The sequence below is a fragment of the Alternaria metachromatica genome (genome assembly GCF_023757995.1).
Source record: "Alternaria metachromatica strain BMP 0045 chromosome Unknown scaffold_2, whole genome shotgun sequence".
NCBI lineage: Eukaryota > Fungi > Ascomycota > Dothideomycetes > Pleosporales > Pleosporaceae > Alternaria > Alternaria metachromatica.
In genome coordinates, this window is record NW_026055493.1 from 299,694 (window position 1) to 319,918 (window position 20,225).

The 20,225-nt window shown below is 54.4% G+C and overlaps 8 protein-coding genes across 8 annotated transcripts; 3 read left to right on the plus strand and 5 right to left on the minus strand.

The window, feature by feature from the left end:
• Positions 1 to 52: 52 nt before the first annotated feature.
• On the minus strand, positions 53 to 995 carry J4E83_000909 (uncharacterized protein; the record flags this gene model as incomplete). The annotated part of the gene is made up of 2 exons (XM_049327866.1): positions 53 to 907; positions 981 to 995. The coding sequence occupies 2 exons, from the start codon at positions 993 to 995 to the stop codon at positions 53 to 55; spliced, it is 870 nt and encodes a 289-aa protein (XP_049192384.1).
• Positions 996 to 1,315: 320 nt separating this feature from the next.
• Positions 1,316 to 2,656, plus strand: J4E83_000910 (uncharacterized protein; the record flags this gene model as incomplete). Its single annotated transcript, XM_049327867.1, has 3 exons — positions 1,316 to 1,412; positions 1,471 to 1,908; positions 1,968 to 2,656. 3 exons carry the CDS (start codon positions 1,316 to 1,318, stop codon positions 2,654 to 2,656), a joined length of 1,224 nt encoding a protein of 407 aa, XP_049192385.1.
• Positions 2,657 to 2,800: 144 nt separating this feature from the next.
• Positions 2,801 to 3,989, minus strand: CYS17 (Cysteine synthase 1; the record flags this gene model as incomplete). The annotated part of the gene is made up of 2 exons (XM_049327868.1): positions 2,801 to 3,798; positions 3,851 to 3,989. The coding sequence occupies 2 exons, from the start codon at positions 3,987 to 3,989 to the stop codon at positions 2,801 to 2,803; spliced, it is 1,137 nt and encodes a 378-aa protein (XP_049192386.1).
• A 262-nt stretch (positions 3,990 to 4,251) lies between these two features.
• On the plus strand, positions 4,252 to 7,710 carry J4E83_000912 (uncharacterized protein; the record flags this gene model as incomplete). The annotated part of the gene is made up of 2 exons (XM_049327869.1): positions 4,252 to 6,351; positions 6,403 to 7,710. The coding sequence occupies 2 exons, from the start codon at positions 4,252 to 4,254 to the stop codon at positions 7,708 to 7,710; spliced, it is 3,408 nt and encodes a 1,135-aa protein (XP_049192387.1).
• A 460-nt stretch (positions 7,711 to 8,170) lies between these two features.
• On the minus strand, positions 8,171 to 9,571 carry J4E83_000913 (uncharacterized protein; the record flags this gene model as incomplete). Its single annotated transcript, XM_049327870.1, has 2 exons — positions 8,171 to 9,533; positions 9,564 to 9,571. The coding sequence occupies 2 exons, from the start codon at positions 9,569 to 9,571 to the stop codon at positions 8,171 to 8,173; spliced, it is 1,371 nt and encodes a 456-aa protein (XP_049192388.1).
• A 2,394-nt stretch (positions 9,572 to 11,965) lies between these two features.
• On the minus strand, positions 11,966 to 13,978 carry J4E83_000914 (uncharacterized protein; the record flags this gene model as incomplete). Its single annotated transcript, XM_049327871.1, has 4 exons — positions 11,966 to 12,880; positions 12,932 to 13,638; positions 13,707 to 13,764; positions 13,814 to 13,978. The coding sequence occupies 4 exons, from the start codon at positions 13,976 to 13,978 to the stop codon at positions 11,966 to 11,968; spliced, it is 1,845 nt and encodes a 614-aa protein (XP_049192389.1).
• Positions 13,979 to 15,698: 1,720 nt separating this feature from the next.
• Positions 15,699 to 17,451, plus strand: J4E83_000915 (uncharacterized protein; the record flags this gene model as incomplete). The annotated part of the gene is made up of 2 exons (XM_049327872.1): positions 15,699 to 15,994; positions 16,044 to 17,451. The coding sequence occupies 2 exons, from the start codon at positions 15,699 to 15,701 to the stop codon at positions 17,449 to 17,451; spliced, it is 1,704 nt and encodes a 567-aa protein (XP_049192390.1).
• A 627-nt stretch (positions 17,452 to 18,078) lies between these two features.
• Positions 18,079 to 19,291, minus strand: J4E83_000916 (uncharacterized protein; the record flags this gene model as incomplete). The annotated part of the gene is made up of 3 exons (XM_049327873.1): positions 18,079 to 18,877; positions 18,915 to 19,065; positions 19,261 to 19,291. 3 exons carry the CDS (start codon positions 19,289 to 19,291, stop codon positions 18,079 to 18,081), a joined length of 981 nt encoding a protein of 326 aa, XP_049192391.1.
• Positions 19,292 to 20,225: the final 934 nt, after the last annotated feature.

A 20,225-nucleotide genomic window follows, 5' to 3' on the forward strand; every position in this document is an offset into this window, starting at 1 on the left:
ATGACCAATGTACCATACCGAACGCCGTCGCTATGCTGGACAATATCTTCTCTTATGGTGACTTGAGTGTTTTGAGGACCTTGACTGCCTCAGCAGGTTCCTCCATGTCCGCGTATATCTTCATGACTTTCATCACACGACCAGCATCAGACTTATCAGCAGTCTTGGCCTGCTGCAGTGCAGTACTCAGGTCCATCAACAACGTACTCCGCACCTTTGCTATTCTGGCCGCCTGGGCTGCCACAAATGGATGCTCGCTCAGCTCTTTCTGCAGTCCTAGCACCAACCGGTAGTGCACAACATTCCGCCTCAACTTGGCGACCGACACGCCGTAACCCTCTTCTTCCTCGTCTTCATCTTCCTCGTCCTCGCTATCCGAGACCTCTTCTCCGAGGATGATCGTCTCGTGCCCCGCCGTCTCAATCAAAAGTTCAGCCTCCAATTCTTTGAGTCTAGCGTCGTAGTCGATCAGCCGCCTCCCCAAGTCAATTTTAGCCCTAACATCTCTCCTTTCTTGTAGCAACTCCCCGACTTCTTCTTCTCGTTTCCCCACCACACCGGCCAGGCCGTCAACTTCCTTCCTGAAGCCCAGCAGTCCTACTCGCACCTCTTCTACCTTTTCTTCGCCGCCGTGTAGACTGTTTCCCAAATTGAGGAAGTCTTGGTAGTTGCTGTTGACGAGGTCTAACAGCTCCTTTGAGAGAAGCTGCGATCGCGACCGCAGTTCCGAACGCAGGTCTTCGAGCGTTTGGTGTCGGTTGTGGAGCGTAGAGAGATATGATGCCGGTGAGAAGTTCGGGGCGAGGAAGTCTGATCGGCGTAAGGGCGTCGCGAAGGGGAGGGTGGAGAGGTTGTCTTCGTCGTCATTATCGTTGTCGCTGGATGCGGAACGCGAGTCGTCGCCGAACTGGAGGACGTGGGTTAGTCGCAAACTCGCGTGATCATGTGCACGACAAGAAAAGGCCTCTGGGATTACGCACGTAGAAGCGACTCATAGTTGTTGTCTCAGCTCCATGTAGAGGGTCCTGCGAGAGGCTGAGTGTGTGTTGCCAGAAGTCCAAATAGAGCTATCGATAAGGTCGCAGCATCGGAAATGAACCGAAGCCTCGGAACTCGACACGCATCTCATGGTTTGTAATGCACGCCATCTAGCGGCGTGGGGCAAAGCAAAGCGAAGACGTCAGTCGCCTTGCCTTCAGTAGCATTTACCCTTGATCTTGTATCTGAGTTCCCCTAGAGTCTCAATACTACAAATTCGAATCTTTCTTTCTCAGCATAGTGTGCAAGGCCAAGAGACGTCATAGTATACCAGACGATGCCACCGCAACCTGAGCTTCCCGAGCCAGCGCATCCAGAAGTAGATTCGATGCTGAGCCGCCGATTCGGAAAGGAGGTTGCCAATTACTTCTCTGGTACCTAGATAACCCACCTATACCCCTTCTGCAACACGCTCCTAACATGATCATGCAGGCTCCCCACTCAATCGCGTGGGCTTCCTGCGTCCCGACCACCAATTCCTCTCCTCGGCACTCAATCATCCCAGCACAACCTTCTTGCTATTCAACAAACTCGAGCCCCTTACAAAATCTGGGTCGGAGCTCGCCCGCTGCACCTTTGCCGACGTAAAACCACTCATTGGCGAGAACCCGTTCGAGAAGTCGGAGGAAGAAGTCATTGCGCAGTACAACTCGAGCTTGTACGTTCCGCAGATAATCTTCTTGGGCCTGGACGAGCGGAAAGATGGATTCAAGTACAAGGAGCATTACAAAGGACAACCATGGTTCGCCGTCGATGTCACACCCAAGGAGAGTGTGAAGGAGAAGGCAGAGGAACTGCTGGAGCGAATGACAAGCACGGGCTTGGAGTTTAGTAAGGGTAGAATGAACCTGAGTCTGCAGGCTGAGGAAGGTGCGTTACCGTTGATCCATCTTGACTAGTCTTCAGGATCCTTGTCTGACACTCCACAGCGGCCATCTATGCGGAAGCCCGACATCTCCTCGATTGGAACGAACGAAACCCTTTCTGCGCTTCTTGCGGCTACAAGACTCTCTCAGTTAACGCCGGTTTCAAGCGCACTTGCCCGCCTAAGGACATCGCGTCCGAAGTCAACCAAGGCGAGCGCCCACCCTGCGCGACCCGAACCGGTATCTCGAACCTGTGCTTTCCTAGAACAGACCCTACGGTCATCATGGCGGTTGTATCTGCCGACGGCACGAAGATCCTACTAGGACGCCAGAAGCGCTGGCCGGCCCACTTCTACTCCACACTAGCTGGTTTCCTCGAACCCGCCGAAAGTGTCGAAGAAGCCGTACGTCGCGAGGTCTGGGAAGAATCTGGTATACATCTCGGTCGCGTTGTTATTCACAGCACTCAGCCATGGCCCTACCCTGCTAATCTCATGATTGGCGCAATTGGGCAAGCCATTCCGGATGGAGAAACGATTCATCTCGGACACGACGCTGAGCTGGAGGACGCGAAATGGTTCACAGCAGACGAAATCAGAGAGGCGCTTCGTATTGGTACTAGTGGACTTGGAGATGATGCTGGGCCAGAGTACAAGGAGGGTGGACTGAGATTGCCGCCGAAGACTGCCATTGCAAACCAACTGATAACGGCTGTAGCTAATGGATTTGCTAGCGGGAGCCCCATGATTTAGATGCGCAGGCTCAGTTATAGATGGACGTTCTAGAGATTGGATTTTGTACAGTGTAGTTGTAGTACAATATAGAGGAAATAATCACGCAGACGCGTGTGTTGTTGTACATCCATGTTATTGCATTATGTATATGTTTCTGGTCTTCTACTCCAGTACGATGTATCGGCGCAACCGCTCAGGTATCGCATCATACAGCTTCTTCTGCTCCAGCCACTTCTTTGAGAAGAGGCGATCAGCATATCTGTATGCGCCATCGCACAGCAAAGTGACGACAGTTGATCCCTTGCCCATCTTCTCTGCCACCTCCTTGGCTGCCACGACGTTGAGGCACGAACTTGCGCCTAGGTATAGACCCTCCTCGTCCAGGCATCTGTACACCATCTCAATGGTTTTCTCGTCGCTAATGTGTACTGAGCCGTCCAAGAGGTCAATATCAGGTTTCAGGTTCTCCGTTACGCGACCCTGGCCAATGCCCTCGGTTATCGAGCCACCAGCTCGTTCCTGAAGCTTACCGCCACTCTGAATGTAGGAGTGCAGTACCGAACCTGGAGGGTCAGCTAGGAAGCTCTTGACCCTCCCGCCACTCTTCTCCTTCAGGTACCGCGTCACACCCGCGAGCGAGCCTCCAGTGCCAGTAGCGCAGGTAAAAGCGTCAAGCTTTCCACCTGTCTGATGCCAGATCTCAGGTCCGGTAGTCTCAATATGCGCCTGCCTGTTCGCCACATTGTCAAACTGATTCGTCCAAACCGCGTTCTCTAATCTATCCGCATGTCGCTTGGCCTGATGGTTGTAGTTCTCCGGATTGTCAAACGCCACCGCTGGTACCGGGTATACCTCCGCACCGAGTAAGCGCAACAAATCAATCTTTCCCTGCGATTGCGTGTTGGGCATGTAGATTACCAATCGGTATCCTTTTGAGCGACAGACGTGTGCAAGACCAATACCAGTGTTTCCAGCGGTGCCTTCGATGACAGTACCGCCAGGCTTCAAGAGGCCCTGGCGCTCGGCGTTTTCGACGACGAAGAGGGCGGCGCGGTCCTTGACAGAGCCACCGGGGTTTTGGAATTCGGCCTTTCCAAGGACATTGCAGCCGGTCTCTTCGGAGAGGCGCTTGAGGCGGATGAGGGGGGTCTTTCCGATCGCTGTACAGAAGAGTCAGTATAGAGGTTTAGGTATGCTTGTCGAATACGGTACCATCTAGGAAACCCCGCTGTCCAATGCCTTGGGCTTGCGAAATGTTGATGGCGGTCTGTTGTGCAGCCTCTATTTGGCTGAGGCTTTCAGCATTCCGCCATGCCGTGGCGGCGAAACTCCGCGCTGCAGTCCTGAACATTGTTGCTTTACAGAAAGAGGCAAACAAGTCAGCATGGGAAAGTTGGAGTACTAAAGATTCACGATGATGCCATTCGGCTGATCGGCGAATCAACGCGCTCTCGCCCGATGTCGCAACTGCAGGACCCCTGTCGTCCTGAGACCCCTGCAGCCACGAGTTGTTGCCGCGTGGGGTCACGGTAAACAGTCCAACAACAACACCGACGCCCGCATTTGCATGTCAAGACGTTGCGACAAGACACGCAACTAACGGCCTCGTCAACATGGTCGGCCGCACATCGACACGTGCACCGCGAACATCGACCTCTTCGGCGACACGCACCACCAAGTCCACACGCGCATCGTCCGCCAGGCAGTCCTCGAACGCAGTCGAAATCCCCGATGAAGGCCCCGTCACCCCTCTCCGAACAAAGATCGGCCAGGTCTTCAGCGATGCGCAAAGGACGACTGCAACACAGAGGAAGCTCATCGTAAACCTCAGAAAGATACAAGAAGCATGCTGCTTCGAGCCACCAGACACGGGCAAGGGCGGGAAGAAATCCAAAGGTGAGGAGCAGGAGGATTTTGACGAGGAGGAGTTCAACACCGAGGTAGTGCGATGCGTACTGAGGATCATGGCCGTCAAGAAGAGCGAACCGGTTGGAGACAGGGTGATACGTTTCTTGGGCCTATTCCTGAAGCATGCCTCTGAGAAAGACCAAACCATATTCGCTGCCGAGTCGGAAGAAGAAGCCACAGCATTCCACGAAACGCCCAGCAGTCGCCTGACCTCAAACATCCTCACCATCATTCTCGCCCTCCTAACGGCAAAGGACAAGACGGTCCGTTTCCGAGCCACACAAACGGTCGCGCACATCGTAAACAGCCTCACAACCATCGACGACGATATATTTGACCTAATAAGATTGGGTTTCTTGAAGCGTCTGCGAGACAAAGAGCCAACAGTGCGCGTGCAGGCCATCCTGGGCTTGGGCCGTCTGGCTGGTAATGATGATGAAGAACAAGACGACGAGGATAGCGACGATGAGGCCGCTGGCGGTATCCTCGACAAGCTTCTGGACATTATGATTAACGATCCGAGTGCCGAAGTGCGACGCGCTGTTCTGCTAAACCTACCGTTGTGGCCATCCACCCTCCGTTACATCCTGGAGCGAGCTCGAGACATGGATGCTACCACTCGCCGATTAGTCTACGGCAAAATCCTACCTGCGCTAGGAGACTTCCGTCATATGTCTCTTGTCGAGCGTGAGAAGCTCATCCGATGGGGTCTCCGCGATCGAGACGACCTTGTCCGCAAGGCTGCTGCCATCCTGTTCCGTGAACGCTGGCTCGAGGACTGTGCCTCTGGGCGCGATACCCGACCAGAAGAGGAGAAGAAGCCAGGAGATGTCGCTCCGCCAAATCTAGAAGCACTTTGCGAGCTTCTTGAGCGTATCGATGTCACCAGATCTGGGGAAGAAGAGGGCATGGCTCACGAAGCGATGCGTCAGTTTTGGGACGGTCGGCCAGACTACCGCAAGGAAATCACATTCGATCATGAATTCTGGAACAACCTCGATGCGCAGACGGCCTTTATTGCACGCACACTGAACGATTACAGTCACAGCACTGACGACGAGAGAGTGCGAAGCATGATAGAAGATAAGATGCCAGAAGTTACCATGTTTGCTTTCGTCCTACAGAGAGAGCTCAACTCTCTGATGGAATTGGTGGACAAGGTTGCTGTCCTGGAAGAGAACGACCCAGAGACTGAAGAAGCGCAAGAAGACGTCGAGGAGCAAGACTTCATTGTTCAGCAACTGCTCCACATCGCTCACACCCTTGACTATACAGACGAGATGGGGCGTAGGCAAATGTACAACATCATGCGTGAAGCCATTGCCAAGGCCCAGCTGCCGGAAGAGTGCACTAAGCTCGCCATCGAGGTGTTGCGCAAGGTCTGTGGAGCCCGTGGCGAATCAGACTTCTGTGCTCTTATCGTAGAGGCCATTGCCGATGTCCGCGACTCTTTACTGGATTCCGACGATGCTACAGTCACTGGCGAGGACGCTGAAGAGAGCTTCCATTCTGCGCAATCTGATGCCGAAGGGGATGCACCGTTGATCAAGCCCAAGACCTCAAAGGCTTCCGAGAATCTCTCCGAGGAAGAGAAAGAAGAGCGACAGATCCGCGAAGTTATGGTGTACTCAAAGTGTCTGCATATTGCTCAATGCACACTCCAGAATGTGGAAGGCGATCTGGAGTCAGACACATCACTCACCAGCATCCTCAACACACTTATCATCCCTGCTGTTCAAGCTCATCAGGCTATGATACGAGAGCGTGGTGTTATCTGCTTGGGTCTCGCAGCCCTCCTTAGCAAGGTAAGTCAAGGAGCTCATAACCACTCATGGTGTTTTACTAACAAGAAGCAGGACCTCGCTGATAATAACCTCGATCTCTTCTTCCATTGTTTCATGAAGGGCCATGATGCCCTCAAAGAGATCGTCATTCAGGTTCTGACAGATGTAATCATCACACATCCTCAGCTTCTCACACCTACGATACCAGACCCAGATGCCTCGACCGAAGATGCAGAGCCCATCACAAACCCACGAATCCGCCCCGTTACCAAGATCTTGCTCAAGGCTTTCGGTTCGGACAATAAGCGCATTGGCCTGATCTCTTGCACCGCAGCCTCCAAACTTCTCCTCTTGGGTATTCTGCCTCCTCTGTCGACAACCGAAGTCCTTAAAGCCTTCACCCTGACGTATTTTGACCCCGAGACGGCGTCAAATCCTGCTCTGCGGCAAGCACTCAGCTACTTCTTGCCCGTGTACTGTCACTCCAAGCTCAAGAACGCAAAGCTGATGGGTGAGATTGCTGTGCCAGTAATCTCAAAACTACTCATAATGCGCGATGACAACGTCGAGGACGAAGATGTAGATGAGATGGTGGGCTGGCCTGTCATCACTGCACATCTTGCCGAATGGACCGATGGACGTAAGGTCGTGGGCGCAACCGAACTTGGTCTCGACGGAAAGACAAGCACCATTACCGAAGCTGAAGAACCGCACGTCCAGCTCGCGATCGACATCTTGGAACGCGCATTGACAGGTACATGCTCAAAGGATGAGCGAAAGCCTTTACTCTCGCTATTGGGCAAACTGTTCATCGCGCCTTCTGGCCCAATTCCCAAAGGAGAAGAGGGCGCACTCGACGAGGAAAGCTTCCGCACCTTACACGAGCTAATGTCCGAGGCTGTAGAAGGAAAGATCGGCACTGACGCTACTCAACGCAACGCTTTGATCAAGCTGGAAGCTACGCTAACTAAGCGACTCGGCGAGACTACACAAGTGCAAGACACTGATGTAGAGCGCACAGCCACACCCGAAACGACTGCTGCTGCCGACGCAACGGAAGTGAACGAGGAGGAGACAGAAGGCGATGCTACTGAGGTCTCTGCATCGCGGAGTCAAAGGAAATCTAATGTGACGCAGGTCGACGACGAAGAAGAGGAGGAAGAGGAAGAGGATGAAGACACTATGCTAGCGGGTATGCAGGGTGAGGGCACGCGTATGCCTCTTGAGGATGAGGATGAAGAGGAGGAAGAAGACGATGCTGAGTCTGAGGCTGGGCACAGCACGTTGACAGTTGGCAGGGATGACAGGAGACGGACACAAGTGACCGAAGATGACATCATGGAGAGCTTGTTGCAGAGCGAGATGGATCACTCTGCGTAGTCTCTTTGTTTCTCTCTCTCGACCTCTCTGGGTTGACGGCGTTACATGGTCCCATTGGCCTCTTCTCGGCATGTTTTGTCTTGATTACGAAGGAGCTCCGGTAGTGCGCAATGAGTTCATGAATGCAGAAACGTCTTATGATACTTCCTCTCAATCGTCCAGTCACCGTTAGACGTACTGCGTGCTCTGTGTTCATTTCAGTCTCAATTTAGCGTCATCAACCGCTCATTCACATGCATCAGGGTGACCATCGTAGAAGGGTACCCATTACCTCCCGCACTTTCGAGAGATCATTATATAGAATTTAAGAGGGGGTATACTACAAACTGCTCCGGAAAGGACGACATCAATGCCCATCGCCAAAATATACTCCGAAATCATCACGTAAACTCATACCAATCATCGTAGACCACGATCTGGTCCAAGGCCAGTTCCATCATCTCAAACTGCGTCAAGGCCATCAAGAAAACACCCCTTGCACATGCGCCAGTACTTTTGTACATGTTTCACTCCTCGAGTCCAATCTGCATCCCTCTTCCGTTATGACGTCCCATAGTCTGCGCTCAGCATCATACCCTAGGTCTTCCGTCATGTCTTTGTTCGGGCCCCACATCCTGTGCGGACCGTCGTCATCCCCATACACTCTCTTATCGTCTAGCATCTTCGCCGGGTCAAGCTTGAGATTGTTGTGATGCAGGAAGAGGATCGATGGTTTATGTGGGGCTTTGAGTATCCTGTCATGTCCCTTCTCGATCTCGGTATTCGGTTTCGCAAGGTCGGCGTCTCGCCAGAGTGTTTCGGTGTGAATATGGCTGCGCATTGGAATAAGGTATTCGTAGTCGAGTGTCGGGTCTGCTTGCGCGAGGCCGGTCCCCCTGAAAGTGCCATTCATATGGTTGCCAAGAACACTGGGGGGTGTTTGGACTTGGTAATAGGGCAGGCCAACTGCGAGTGCTGCCTGTACAAAGGTTTCTTTGTCGCCAGCACCTGGGCTGCCTTGGCTAAGAAGGATGTAATAGTAGTCTGGGCCGTAGTAGTTGTAGTACACCATCATAAGGAGCGACGCGCGGTGGATGTCCTTGTTGATGAGAAGCTGGCCGCTCTCGGTAGAAAGCCTCGATTGAGAGGCGACTTCTGGTATCGCGGCGATATGATAGTAATGCGAGGATATCGTCTGAGCCCAGAAGTCGGGCCAAGTGACTAGGCCGTGAGTCGTATATGGTGCGGCGGAGAAGAATTTGGTGGGATCCTGGGTTGGGAATGCGTCGCTATCAAGGAAGAGAGCATGCTGGAAGGATGAGAAAAGGATGGCGAAGATCTTGTACTGGTAGTGATTGGGTGGCTTCGCGTTTGTGGCTGTGTCGTAGATGTTGGACAAGACTACACAACGGGCGTTGAGGGACGGTAGGAGGGTGTCGCATATCTCCGGGTCGTACTTTGTCCAGTCATCGATAAAAACTTCCATGGGTAGGTCGCAGCCAGTTTTCCGCAGCATGCGCAGCGACACCAGGAAGATCGGCATATAGAAGACGTCTGCAGTGGTGACAATCCCCGTTGTGCCTTTGGCAAATGGTAACTTTGGTGCCAGAAGTTGTGCCCATCTACGCATAGTATAGTGAGACTGGAATAGAGCAGTCTCCTCTTTGTCGGTGAAGTCCAGCAACTTCTCAGGATGCGCTTGATGTGGCTCGAGAGGTAAAAAGTTCTTCACCAGTGCATCGCCGTCGCCTTTGAGGCGTAAGGCCTCGCATTGCGGCTGCGACTCGATTAGGGCTGTGACAAGGTCCGACCAGAACTCTCGCACAGGTGCGCCGAAGGTGGAGCTAGCGGCAGTGAGGTTTTTGCCCGTCAACAAAGGCATATGCAAGGCATTCGACCCATAATAGCCGTGTGGGAGAAAGAAGATGCCGCATGTAAGAAGGAAGAGCGGGATGACGATGAGTCGCGGTATCGAGGGGACGGATACGAGCATAGTCGCGGGTGGATTGCTATCGTCGGAGGAAGTCCATGAAGGTGGATAATCGGAGTGGAGGACAATGACAGAGGAAGACCAGGTTCAATATGAAAGAGAGGGGTGAGAGAGCGTTCAAGTGAAATTACTGAGCGTCAGCATTGCGTGAAACCTGCCAAACCAATAGAAAAAGGTGCGTGGCGTTTGGTAAGATAAGAAGCTACGACCCGCTCATGCAAACGGTAGGCAACGACAGTGCGGCTTAGTGGAGGCACAGTCCATAGACGGCTAGAGTCCATATGGACGATGAGTTTAACCGGCCTCGCGAGATGCATCTTGACTGACATTACAGCCCCTAGAGCTCAGACACAGCCACCGTTTGCCCCGTCTTACTCATGCGAGTGCATGCTTGTGTAACGTGACACAACGTTGTCAGCTCTGTGAGCGGGCCCATACGCGCCTTCTGTTGCAGAGCGACCTTCTGCGTAGGGACCCCTCAGAGCCTTGGGGTGACGGCCAGGCCGCCGAGACGCGATAATTCAGCCCTGTGTTGGAGTGAAAATCTAGGAATAGAAATCCCTAGTTAGACGCATAGCGTGATCTGCGGCCTCACCCGGTGGCTGGAATTAGGGGTTCACAGGCCGGACCCTGCAACTAACAAGAAACGGTCGCTCGCGTATTCGGGCGTTATCGATCGCTCGCCATGCTTGATCGCAGCCTCTTCAACTTTCAAAGTCTGCGCCTTGACGGGACTAATTAGGCCTCGAAATTCCCAAGATTTCGAGGTAATTCGTTCTATTGGCGCATTATAAAGAGACCGTACGGATGGTACCAAGGCACCCGAATCTGCGTGGCGACCAACAAGCGTTGCTGAATATTACCGGATACGAAATTACGAACGGCCCAGGATCTCTTTCAGGACATCGCGTCATCCAGGCGCTACGCCGTGCTACTCAGCTCCAGTAAACCCGAAACAGTCGTTGTGCTGAGAAAAATGTTTACACATGAATTGTAGTGCCACGTGAAGAAGGAGACCTCAGCGCAATATTGACCACAGCCATCAGGTGCAAGCCAATTTACGAAGATGGCTACCATGAGACGAGCGAATTCTGCAATTACGGAGATACTGTGGAGATTGGAAAAGAGTCCAATATGTACACAGGAGACAGGAGCGGGACGCTCATTTCGCGTTCCAAGGACACAGTGCGACGCGCCGCATCAGTGCGGGCGACGTATGGTGAAATGCTGTCCACCTCTTACCATCAGCCGCTCTCTACTGGGAAGACCGCTACATGGGCAAATGACGTGTAGGGTGTTTGTAGTTCCTCTTGAATCCGTGCGCAGACTACAATCCAAGGTATGTAGTAGTCTTGTCGGACCGAGCGGCGATCAGCCCAAGCCGCCAGACATCATAGTCTGCCGTATTTGGACATTTTTAGATACACGTGGGTGGTGCGATGTTCAGCCACAACTAGCAGCGTCTACGATGTCAATGGGATCTGTATGGTTGGCCACCGTTATTTGGTTGGTGAATTTCTACGTACCATGGTGACCTTGTGTGTGAAAAATTAGTAGTTTTGCTTGGAGCGAAAATTCAGCAGGAATGCATTCAGAATCGTAACGGTCGTCCGGCTGATGTATGGCGACTGTAGAAAGGTCCCGTTCGCTTTCCATCTTCGACATGGCACGGTAATACTCACCACATCAAAGGAGCTTGCAGTCGTGATCGTGTTGCCACTACCGCATGCAAAGCAATCATGACCAACACGTAATGAGCAAGATGGATTGGAAATTATTACGGCAGGTAAGCAAGGTAATTCTATGATAAGTACAAAAGACACGAGGCTAAGGAGCTGCCTCTTGTTCCGCGCCTTGATCGCCGAAGCGATGTGTTCAATTTGGATCAGATAAAAAAGAAAGAAAAGCAAGGCATATGGAAAGAGAAGCTCACAGCCTAGACATCAAACGAAATGATCGACCATGGAATCCAAAAGCTCCAGCAAGCCCGTATGCCGCCGTCCGTGTTGTACTTTTGTCCATCCGCCCCGCTTTTGAAATGAAATGCAAGTCGATCCCCAAACACCCCCATCCTAGGTATCGAACTCCGTCAAATGAGGTTTTCCGTCTATACGCATCCGAGCCGTAGGTAGCCTGCAAATGCCACAAATTCTTAATCGACCGACGCTGTCCAACTCCCCGAAAGCCAATCTTGCCCACGCCAGCCTATCCGAAGAAACCGTCCCATATCAAATTGCACCGCAAGATCCGCGCTCCAGATGATCGATACCTATTTTACGAGAGTCTTTATGCCGGTGACTTGTTTGCGGGGTTGGAAACGTTGCGGCGATCGTCGTTCATAGAAAGAGACCCGAAGCCACTCGAAAGGAAAGCGAAGGGATCGTTGCGACCATCACCGCCGTTGACGGCACCCTGGCTGGGGTAGGGGTCGGCAGAAGAGAATGCGGCTTCAGCTGAGCGACTGTCGAAGGGAGTGGAGTGCATGCCACCATTGGGCACGTACTGCGCACCCATAGGAGGGTAAGGGCTAGCGGCGCCCATACCGGATGGCAGAGCGTAAGAGCTAGGAGGACCGCCGTACTGTTGAGCTGGGAAGCCACCGCCGCCGTAGCCAGCTGGACCGTAAGGACCGCCGCCGGGAGTGCCACCCATGGAGGGAGGGCCCATACCGAAGCCGGAAGGAGTATCCATAGGCGAAGGGAAAGCAGAGTCAGCCACAACAGCAGCACCGGCACGGCTCGCTCCGCAGCGGAGACAGGCGGTGTTCTTTGCAAAGTTGTGGTAGCCGCAGCCGTTCTCTCCGCACTTCCAGTCTCCAGCCCTAAAGGGCACAGCGCCAGTGCCACCGCGCATATGCCCGCCACCCATTCCGTGGCCGTGGCCATGACCCATGTGGTGTTGAGGGGGGCCCATCATGCCAGGGTGACCACCATATCCGTAACCGCCGTAAGCCATGGGATCACCACCTGGTGGGCCCTGCTGCATGGCGGGGAAAGAGCATCGGAAGCAGGCGGTACGACGCTGGAAGTTGGAGAAGCCACACGAGGGGCAGTTCCAGTCACCGGGACGGGGACGGTTCTTGCTAGGAGGGAAGGGGACGATGATGTCGCCAGCGCGATCAATGACACGGCTTGAGGACGGCGAGACCTCGATGGCCTTCTCGTTTAGAGCGCGTCCATTCATGCAGAGTGATTCCGCAGCCTATTCAATGTTAGCATATTAAAGCGCGAAGATTGCTGACGCAGTACATACCTCTTCGTGGGATGAGAAGATCGCAAAGCCAGTTCCGGTGGGCTTGTGCTGGTCTGGAGTGCGGAGAGTCCAGAACGCAATGGGGCGTCCGCCAAACTGAGTAAACCAGCTCTCGAGTTCTGATTGAGTAGTGTCATGGGGGAGACCGCTCATGTGTAGGACTTTGCTTCGCTCCGACAAGAAAGCGCGAACGTCGGCGCGGGCGTCCATGGGCTTGGTTAGAACGTCGGGGTGATCCTGGGGTGGTTGCGACTTGCGAATAAGACCGCGAAGCACGCGAGCAAGCGTGACAGCCTCTTCCATGGCCCGGCGGGGCGAAGCGGGCGCGAGGGCTTGCAAGTGAAAGGGCAGGTTGTGCTTGATGGGGGCCGACGACTGGACAGGCTCCACCTCAAGCGCCGCACAGATGTTTGTCAAGGCGCTGGAGCCAAACGGAAGCGACTCTGGGTGGTGTGCCTGCCACCTCTGGTATTCTGTGCGGAGGTCGAAGGTGCGGGAGTGTTGGAGGTAAGGAGGAAGAACGACGGCCTTGTCGCGGGCTTCGCGAGGGAGCTGGACGCGGAGGTCCCAGGAATCTAGGGTCACGAAAGCGAATTCCAAGTTCTTCGGGCCAATATGCTCGTTGTAGAAGTTACTGAAGCGGTCGACGGCGTCGCGGAAGGAACCGGCGTTGCGGACCTGGTCCCATGTGAGGGTCGTCAAGCTGGCTGTGCAGGGTTCGACGTCAGCGGAAATTGCACAAATTGTGGACCATGAAGGTGAAGAGCAAACTTACTGCATAGGGCGGTGATCGGAGTGTTGACGGGCTTCACGAGGACCGACTCGCGATGAAGCTGTTGTAGAGTTAGCGATTGAGGTCGGCATTGGATCTGGCAGACATACCTCCTCGCACGACTTTGCATCGAGCAGGATCCAACCGAGCTCAATGACCTCGGCAGAGTCTTTGGTAACATACACGCCGTGCTCGTCGCAGGTGGTAGCTACATGGATTACAACGTAGCGGTCCAGGTTGGCCGCCTGGGGGCTGGGGGTGGGTTGAGAAGCCATATCTATGTTGCTGAAAGGGTCAAGATTAGCCTGGTATCCTTGGGTATCTCAGAGCAAGCTGGCAATTGAGGTTCTTGAGGTTCGGCGGGCGACGTCTGTCGGGGAAGGAGGTACGACGGTCGGCGGAAGGAGAAGGCGCGACGGGCGAGTACGTCAGCGGGGAGCCCAAGGTGAATGGTGAAGAGGAGTGGGGAACAGCTGGCAAGCTGTGAGGGCGTGAAGGGGAAAACGGAGCCTCGAGGTGACGGAGGATACGGTGAGATGAAACCAAATGCTACGAGATGGGGACGGACGACCTGAGGCTCCGTGCAATGATCCCGGGCAGATTTCTTGACGTGGATAGCAGAGCTAAGGCACAACTTCCAGATCTTGGCGGGAGCTCGACGTTAGTCCGCCTAGTGCCGGGCATGTCAGAGCGATGTGGGATATAGTGTGACGGTGCTGCAATTGCAATCTGTTCACGGGTTTTATGCTGGCTGAGACTTCAATTGACGTTTCTCTTACCCTTACTTGCCCCGTAGTTGTCCTGCAACGTCACGAAGCAAGGCTAATTTCGACGACGTCGCTCCAAATTTCCAGACGCAGGACGGCGTGCAGCAGGCCATGCCACGAGTACGGCGGACAGCAGCTCCCGCAGCCGCTCGGCAGAGCTGTCTGTACCCATCCGAAACACTCTCCGCCCTCTGATCCAATGTTCCACGCGTCTGCTGGAGGCGCTCGCGTGTGCTGCGCCTCGACCGTGCCACGTTGTGCCCCCATGGTGATATTGATCGATACCGCGTGTGCTCGTCCTGAACAGCTGCATTCGAGTTGTGCTTTTGCTGCTCGCCGTGCCGCTTTGGGCCACCGAGACTACTGCGTAATCAGGGTCCAACTGGCCAGCTGGCCCATCGTGACCGCGCGACATGCCCTCGTCTTATACAACGGGGCGGCGGCTGGCTGAGAGTCAGGCGCCTCTAAGTCCGCCTCTAACGCCGCGCGCATCCCACCCTCGACGACATCGCCGCGAGGTAGTCGGTCTTGTAGTAGTGCACGCCAAAGCTGTACCTAAAACATAAGTCCAGGACATGCAGAATATCGCCGTGGCCCCCTCCGCCCATCCCGCTTGGGCTCACCATCCGGGAACCCCTGGCGATCTTCCCATTCCCGCGGAGCCCTGGAGCTGGGGCCAGGCTCACGTGACGCGTAGGTCGTCGCCCGCTGCTCGTACCGCCGAACAATGAAATGGGGGCAGGAGGATGATGATCTTCGAGCCTTGCTGACACGTACAACAAGCACTAGCCCTGTCAGCGCGCCGTTGGATTCTTTGTGCGGGAAGTTCCTAACTGCTTGGGCCTGCCCCTTAAACGCGCTGCTCCCTCTGCTCTGTCCATAGACGCTCGAGCACCTTCACTGACTGACTGTTCTCCGCAATCCGCCTGCAATTTGCAGTTTATGCTCTCCAGTTTCGTCCCGGGCCCGCTCCCACGTACCGGGGACCTTGCACCTGCATTGCGGCTTTGGCAATTACCTGGGTCTGGCTGAGGCTTGTTACCAATCCAAGCATGTCTTCTCGGCAACGGGGATTCACATCTTCCCCGCAGCTTGCCAACGGACGCGAGTTAGTATTCACCTATCCACTTTTGAAACAACGGACTGCGCTGCACCACCTCAAAAGCAAATGTCCGACGCCTACATGGAATCCGTCCCCTAATACCTTTCCAGTTCATCGCGAGGCATCATGGGCTTCTTCAAGCGCTTCCGCCGCCAAAAAGCCTCCAAGAAGAGCGAGTCGCGTCCGCGCAACGACCTCTACGCCCCCGCAGTATATGACTACCACGGCCCCGACCAGACCCAACGCCTGCCCGATAAGGTCCTCCGCCGCATCTTCGAAGAAGTCTGTCCGCATTCGGCCGACGAATCCCTCGACGGCAGCGAGGATAGCGGCAATGACGGCTGCATGAGTTGTGACATGCGCGATCTGGCCCATTGTGCCCTGACCAAGCGACAATGGTACGGTGTTGCTGCCGGTCTCCTGTAAGTCCCACATGCTCAGTGCACCAGGCTGCCCCCTAACGCGGCCCAGATATAACAGCATTCGCATTGACGCCGTCCACTATTGCGAGCTCGAGGAGGTCTACGCCGACCAGCGCCGGCGCAAGTCGCGAAACGGCGATGACATCGACGCGCCCACGCTTCGGCTGCAGCAGCTGGGCCAGAGTGTGCGTGGAAACCAATACCTCGGCCAGCGCGTGCGCTTCATCAAGCTCCCTTACATGACGCGCGAGGCGTGCAAGGCTGACCTCGCGCGAACCGTATCGGGCTGCCCGAACATCGAGTTCATCGACCTTCCCGACGGCTTCTACAATGGCGATCAGTCGTGTCAATTGCTGCGTCAGGAGCTGCAGGCGCGTTGCCCACACATCCGGAAGATGAAGTACAACGAGGGCGGAGAGCAGTCGCTAGAGACGCTCCTCCAGGGCTACTGGCAGGAGCTGATCTCGGTTGAGCTCAACAAGATCCAGATAGAGCCCAGCATTCTGAGGCAGGTCTTCGGCGTGCTACCTCACCTAAAGGAGCTCACCATCACCGGCGTCTCGTGGCTCAACGACTCGACCTTCCACGACGCCCCGGGAATCCCCAACTTCCCTGCGCTAGAAACCCTGAAACTCACCAAGGTACACGGTGTCACCGCAAACGGACTCGCACAGTACCTCTACAACCCAATGTGCAGCGGCAGGCTGCGGACCCTCATATTGAAGGATTGCGGTGGCATTCCCGTACCCTCCCTCCACATCATTCTGCAGGCTGCAGTCACCCTACGGACGCTGGAATACAATGCCACAGTCTCTGCATCTCTTCCTCTGGACCCGATACCACCCATGACGTCGTACACGCTACACAAGCTCCATTTCGAGATCATCTCCAGCTCCGCCCATCAAGCCTACCCGCCAAGTGCATCGTGCTACCAGTACCTAGCCAACTCGCTCATTGCGAACTGCATGCCGGCGCTGCGACAGCTCTACGTGCGCGATCCCGAATTCCCAGAGGTCTTGACGCTCGCGCCACCGATCCGACCGTTCAGCGAGGCACCGCCGCCAATGTTCAACCAGCCTCTCGAAGTCTACTCCAAGGGTCTGGATGAGCTAGATTGGATCTTCACATCCATTATGCCGCCTGAGGCACAGGGGCGCCGAGCATCAGTATCAGTCGGTCGGCCATTGAGCAGCTACTCAGCACACAAGGGCCTCGGGCCCCAATGGGGCGGAGATGCTCGTAAAAGTATTGTGGTACCAAATGGATTTGGAGGTTTCTTGGCCGTGCCTGCAGACAACGATGGAAGACCACGGAGTGCGGGACACATGGCGCCTAGTGGAGGCTTCGGACACGGCTACTCCAACTCGCTTGGTGGCAGGGAGCCCAGTCCACGCGCCAGCTGGATGAGCCATGCAGGTCGCGAGAAGCGGGCCTCGAGGGCGGACCTCTGGCGATGAGTCGGGCGACTGCGACTTGCATCGCTCTTGTTCCTTTGCTTGCATTCTTCTTTCACTTCTCACTTCTGGATACCCGTCCATTCTTCTTTTCCTTCATAGGCGATCTTTGTAAGATACCAAGTGGAGTTCTTTTTGATCTTATAGGGGTACGGTGCGATTTTGGGACGAATCATTGACGTTGGAATATTTGGATGGCACGAACGAAGATACCTTTAACGTGGGACACGGGGTACCTTTGGCTGTCTGTGTGTAAGAGATAGCTGCAAAGGCCTCGAAAAGCGGCGGGATCTGGGATCTCGTCGCCATCTACGTATCAACACATGCGCTTGCTATCAATGCTGTGATGCTGTAACTTGAGATGGTGTTCTGATACTACGGGATCATCTGGCCAGCCTTACATGTGACCACAACTCATTACAAGGAAAAGAAATCGAACACTCACTTACAGCACCTACTGGAAATTAATACCACAGGAGTCTACGTTACGTGAAGAGATCGCTTACTCTCGGTTTGAAACCAGGTCTGACTGCAGCGTTCAGATTTTCGCTTGCACGTGGTGATCAAGTATTAAGATGAGTCTATAGGCCAGGGGGTATCATCAGAAAGATGAAGGGTGATCAAGCAGAATCAGGACTGCGCCCCACATTCTCCATACTCACATCCCTTCCAACTCTCTTCCTCCATGACCGCATCAATCGGACATTCTCCACTCTGAATTGCATTCCTCACGCTCTCCTTGACCAGACTCCTCATGTCTTTATCTGTCTCCTTAACCCACAGCTGCCTATGCCTAGCCCCACACCCCAAATTCCACGTCCCCCTCATACTCCCCCTCTCGTCTCTCTCTTCCGCGTTCTTCCCATCCTCTGTGTCTGCCCTAAATATTTCCGAATGCCCGAGACCGTGATGGAACAATTCCGGAGCTACACTCCAACACTTCCAATCTCGGTCCCTACACGCGCTCAACAGGGCAACATCGTATGCCGAACTGCCACCTTCCGGTTCCTTGGAGTAGGTAGAGAGGATCATGGCGGCAGACCGGCGGTTCATGGCGTAGGCAAACGTGCAGAACGGCCAAAAGCTTCTGTGTAGCAACCGAGCTTTAGAGGGTATAGATAGAGAGGAGAGAAAAAGAGCGGTGTCTGGGTGAAGGAGGGGAGTGGGAGGCACAGTGGGGTCGCGGTACAGAAGGGAAGGCTGGGAGAGGTAGGCCGTGGAGATCAAGTCGTCGCAGTGGCCGGGGTAGAGGAGGTCCCAGCTGTTGGTGGAAGCCCAGTATGCTGATGATGAGTCCTCAGTGACACCCTTGTCGAGCAAAGAGCGTACCGCGGATGATAGGAGAGGGATCTGAGAGTGGCGGATGAAGATGTCGAAATCAGTGTCGTCTTCGATGATGAGAACTGTCTCGTGGCTTGAGGCGAGGAACCTGTCATGTTATCAGTACATTATTCTATATCATTGACCTCTTCAAACCGACGTACCATCTCAAAACCTCCAAATGTCCCAACCAGGCTTTCGCACTGCCAGTGCTCAGACTACTACCTTCCTTGGTCTTCAGCTTTTCGACATCACCCACACCCCACTCCTTCTGCCGAGGGATCACAATCTCGATATCTGTTAGGTTGGCAGCCCATAGTAGGCCGGGTCGGCGTGGTGAGCTGGAGTGTGATACTGCAAGGATAGCACCAAAGCCGAGGGTCGAATTGGCTGGTGGGAGGGAAGGTGAAGGTTGCTGAAAGTGCAATGTGCTGGATATGTACGCGTACGGGTTATAAAAGAACAGGTAAATCAGAGTAAGAATTGATAAACCCGCCAACAGAAGCTGGGTTCTCCGAGCCATGTTGGGTAGGCAGACGAGATGTGGGAGAGGAAGAAGAGAGTATGTTAGTGGCACCTACCTAGGTGATTGGGGCATGTCTCCATAGTGAAATGCAGTACTGTGCAAACGCAGTAGAGACTCTTGTTGCTGGAGAAGTAGGTTCTGTCCCAATTAACATGATTCTCTTCATGGATGCCTTTCCTTTCAACATTTCACTCTCACTTGGCTCTGTCCGTCCTGCTATTTTCCAAGGTTGCTGCAAGATTACAATACAATGGACACTAGCGTTCCAAGTCCAGCGTGGTGTGAAGTAGGTTCCACGTTTCGTTAGATACTCAACACCGAGATTATTGGCAATGTAAAGCCGAGAGACTACACAAACAGGGCTGCTGTGGCTGATGCATGGCAAAGTGTAATAATAATGCGCGGCAGGGCGGTACTTGCGGCGGGTGTGCGGCTACATTGGCCGAAACAGCTAGGCGGGCATGGCCAAACACGCAGCTGCCCCGGCTCAGCTATTGTTAGCGCCACAACGGGCGCCCTTGCTGCATCAAGTAAGAGTCTAGCCAACCTTGTCCCCCTGAGAGGACCACCTCCATTGCGACGGTGCAAGACTGGGTCGCTTGCTTGACGTAGTGATTGGACTTAGGTACTGGAATCTCATGAATTAAACAGCCGAGTATCCGTGTGCACCTGCCGCTCCCTGTTGCTTCTTCCCACCCTCCCTGCGCCGCTCCCCCTCACTTGCTTGGTGTATGCCCTCCAGCCTCTGTCTCCTATGTCCCTTACCTGTCGTCGCACAGGCACGCAAAGTCGTGTCGCACAGCAGCCGAGCACAACATGGCCACGGAAACAATCCCCTCGTCGGCGGCGGCAGCCCCCAAGATGTCGCGCTATAGGAGCGTGAGGCGCGCGCAAGAACAGCAACACCACACTTCGCCAGGCGTGCCCGCAG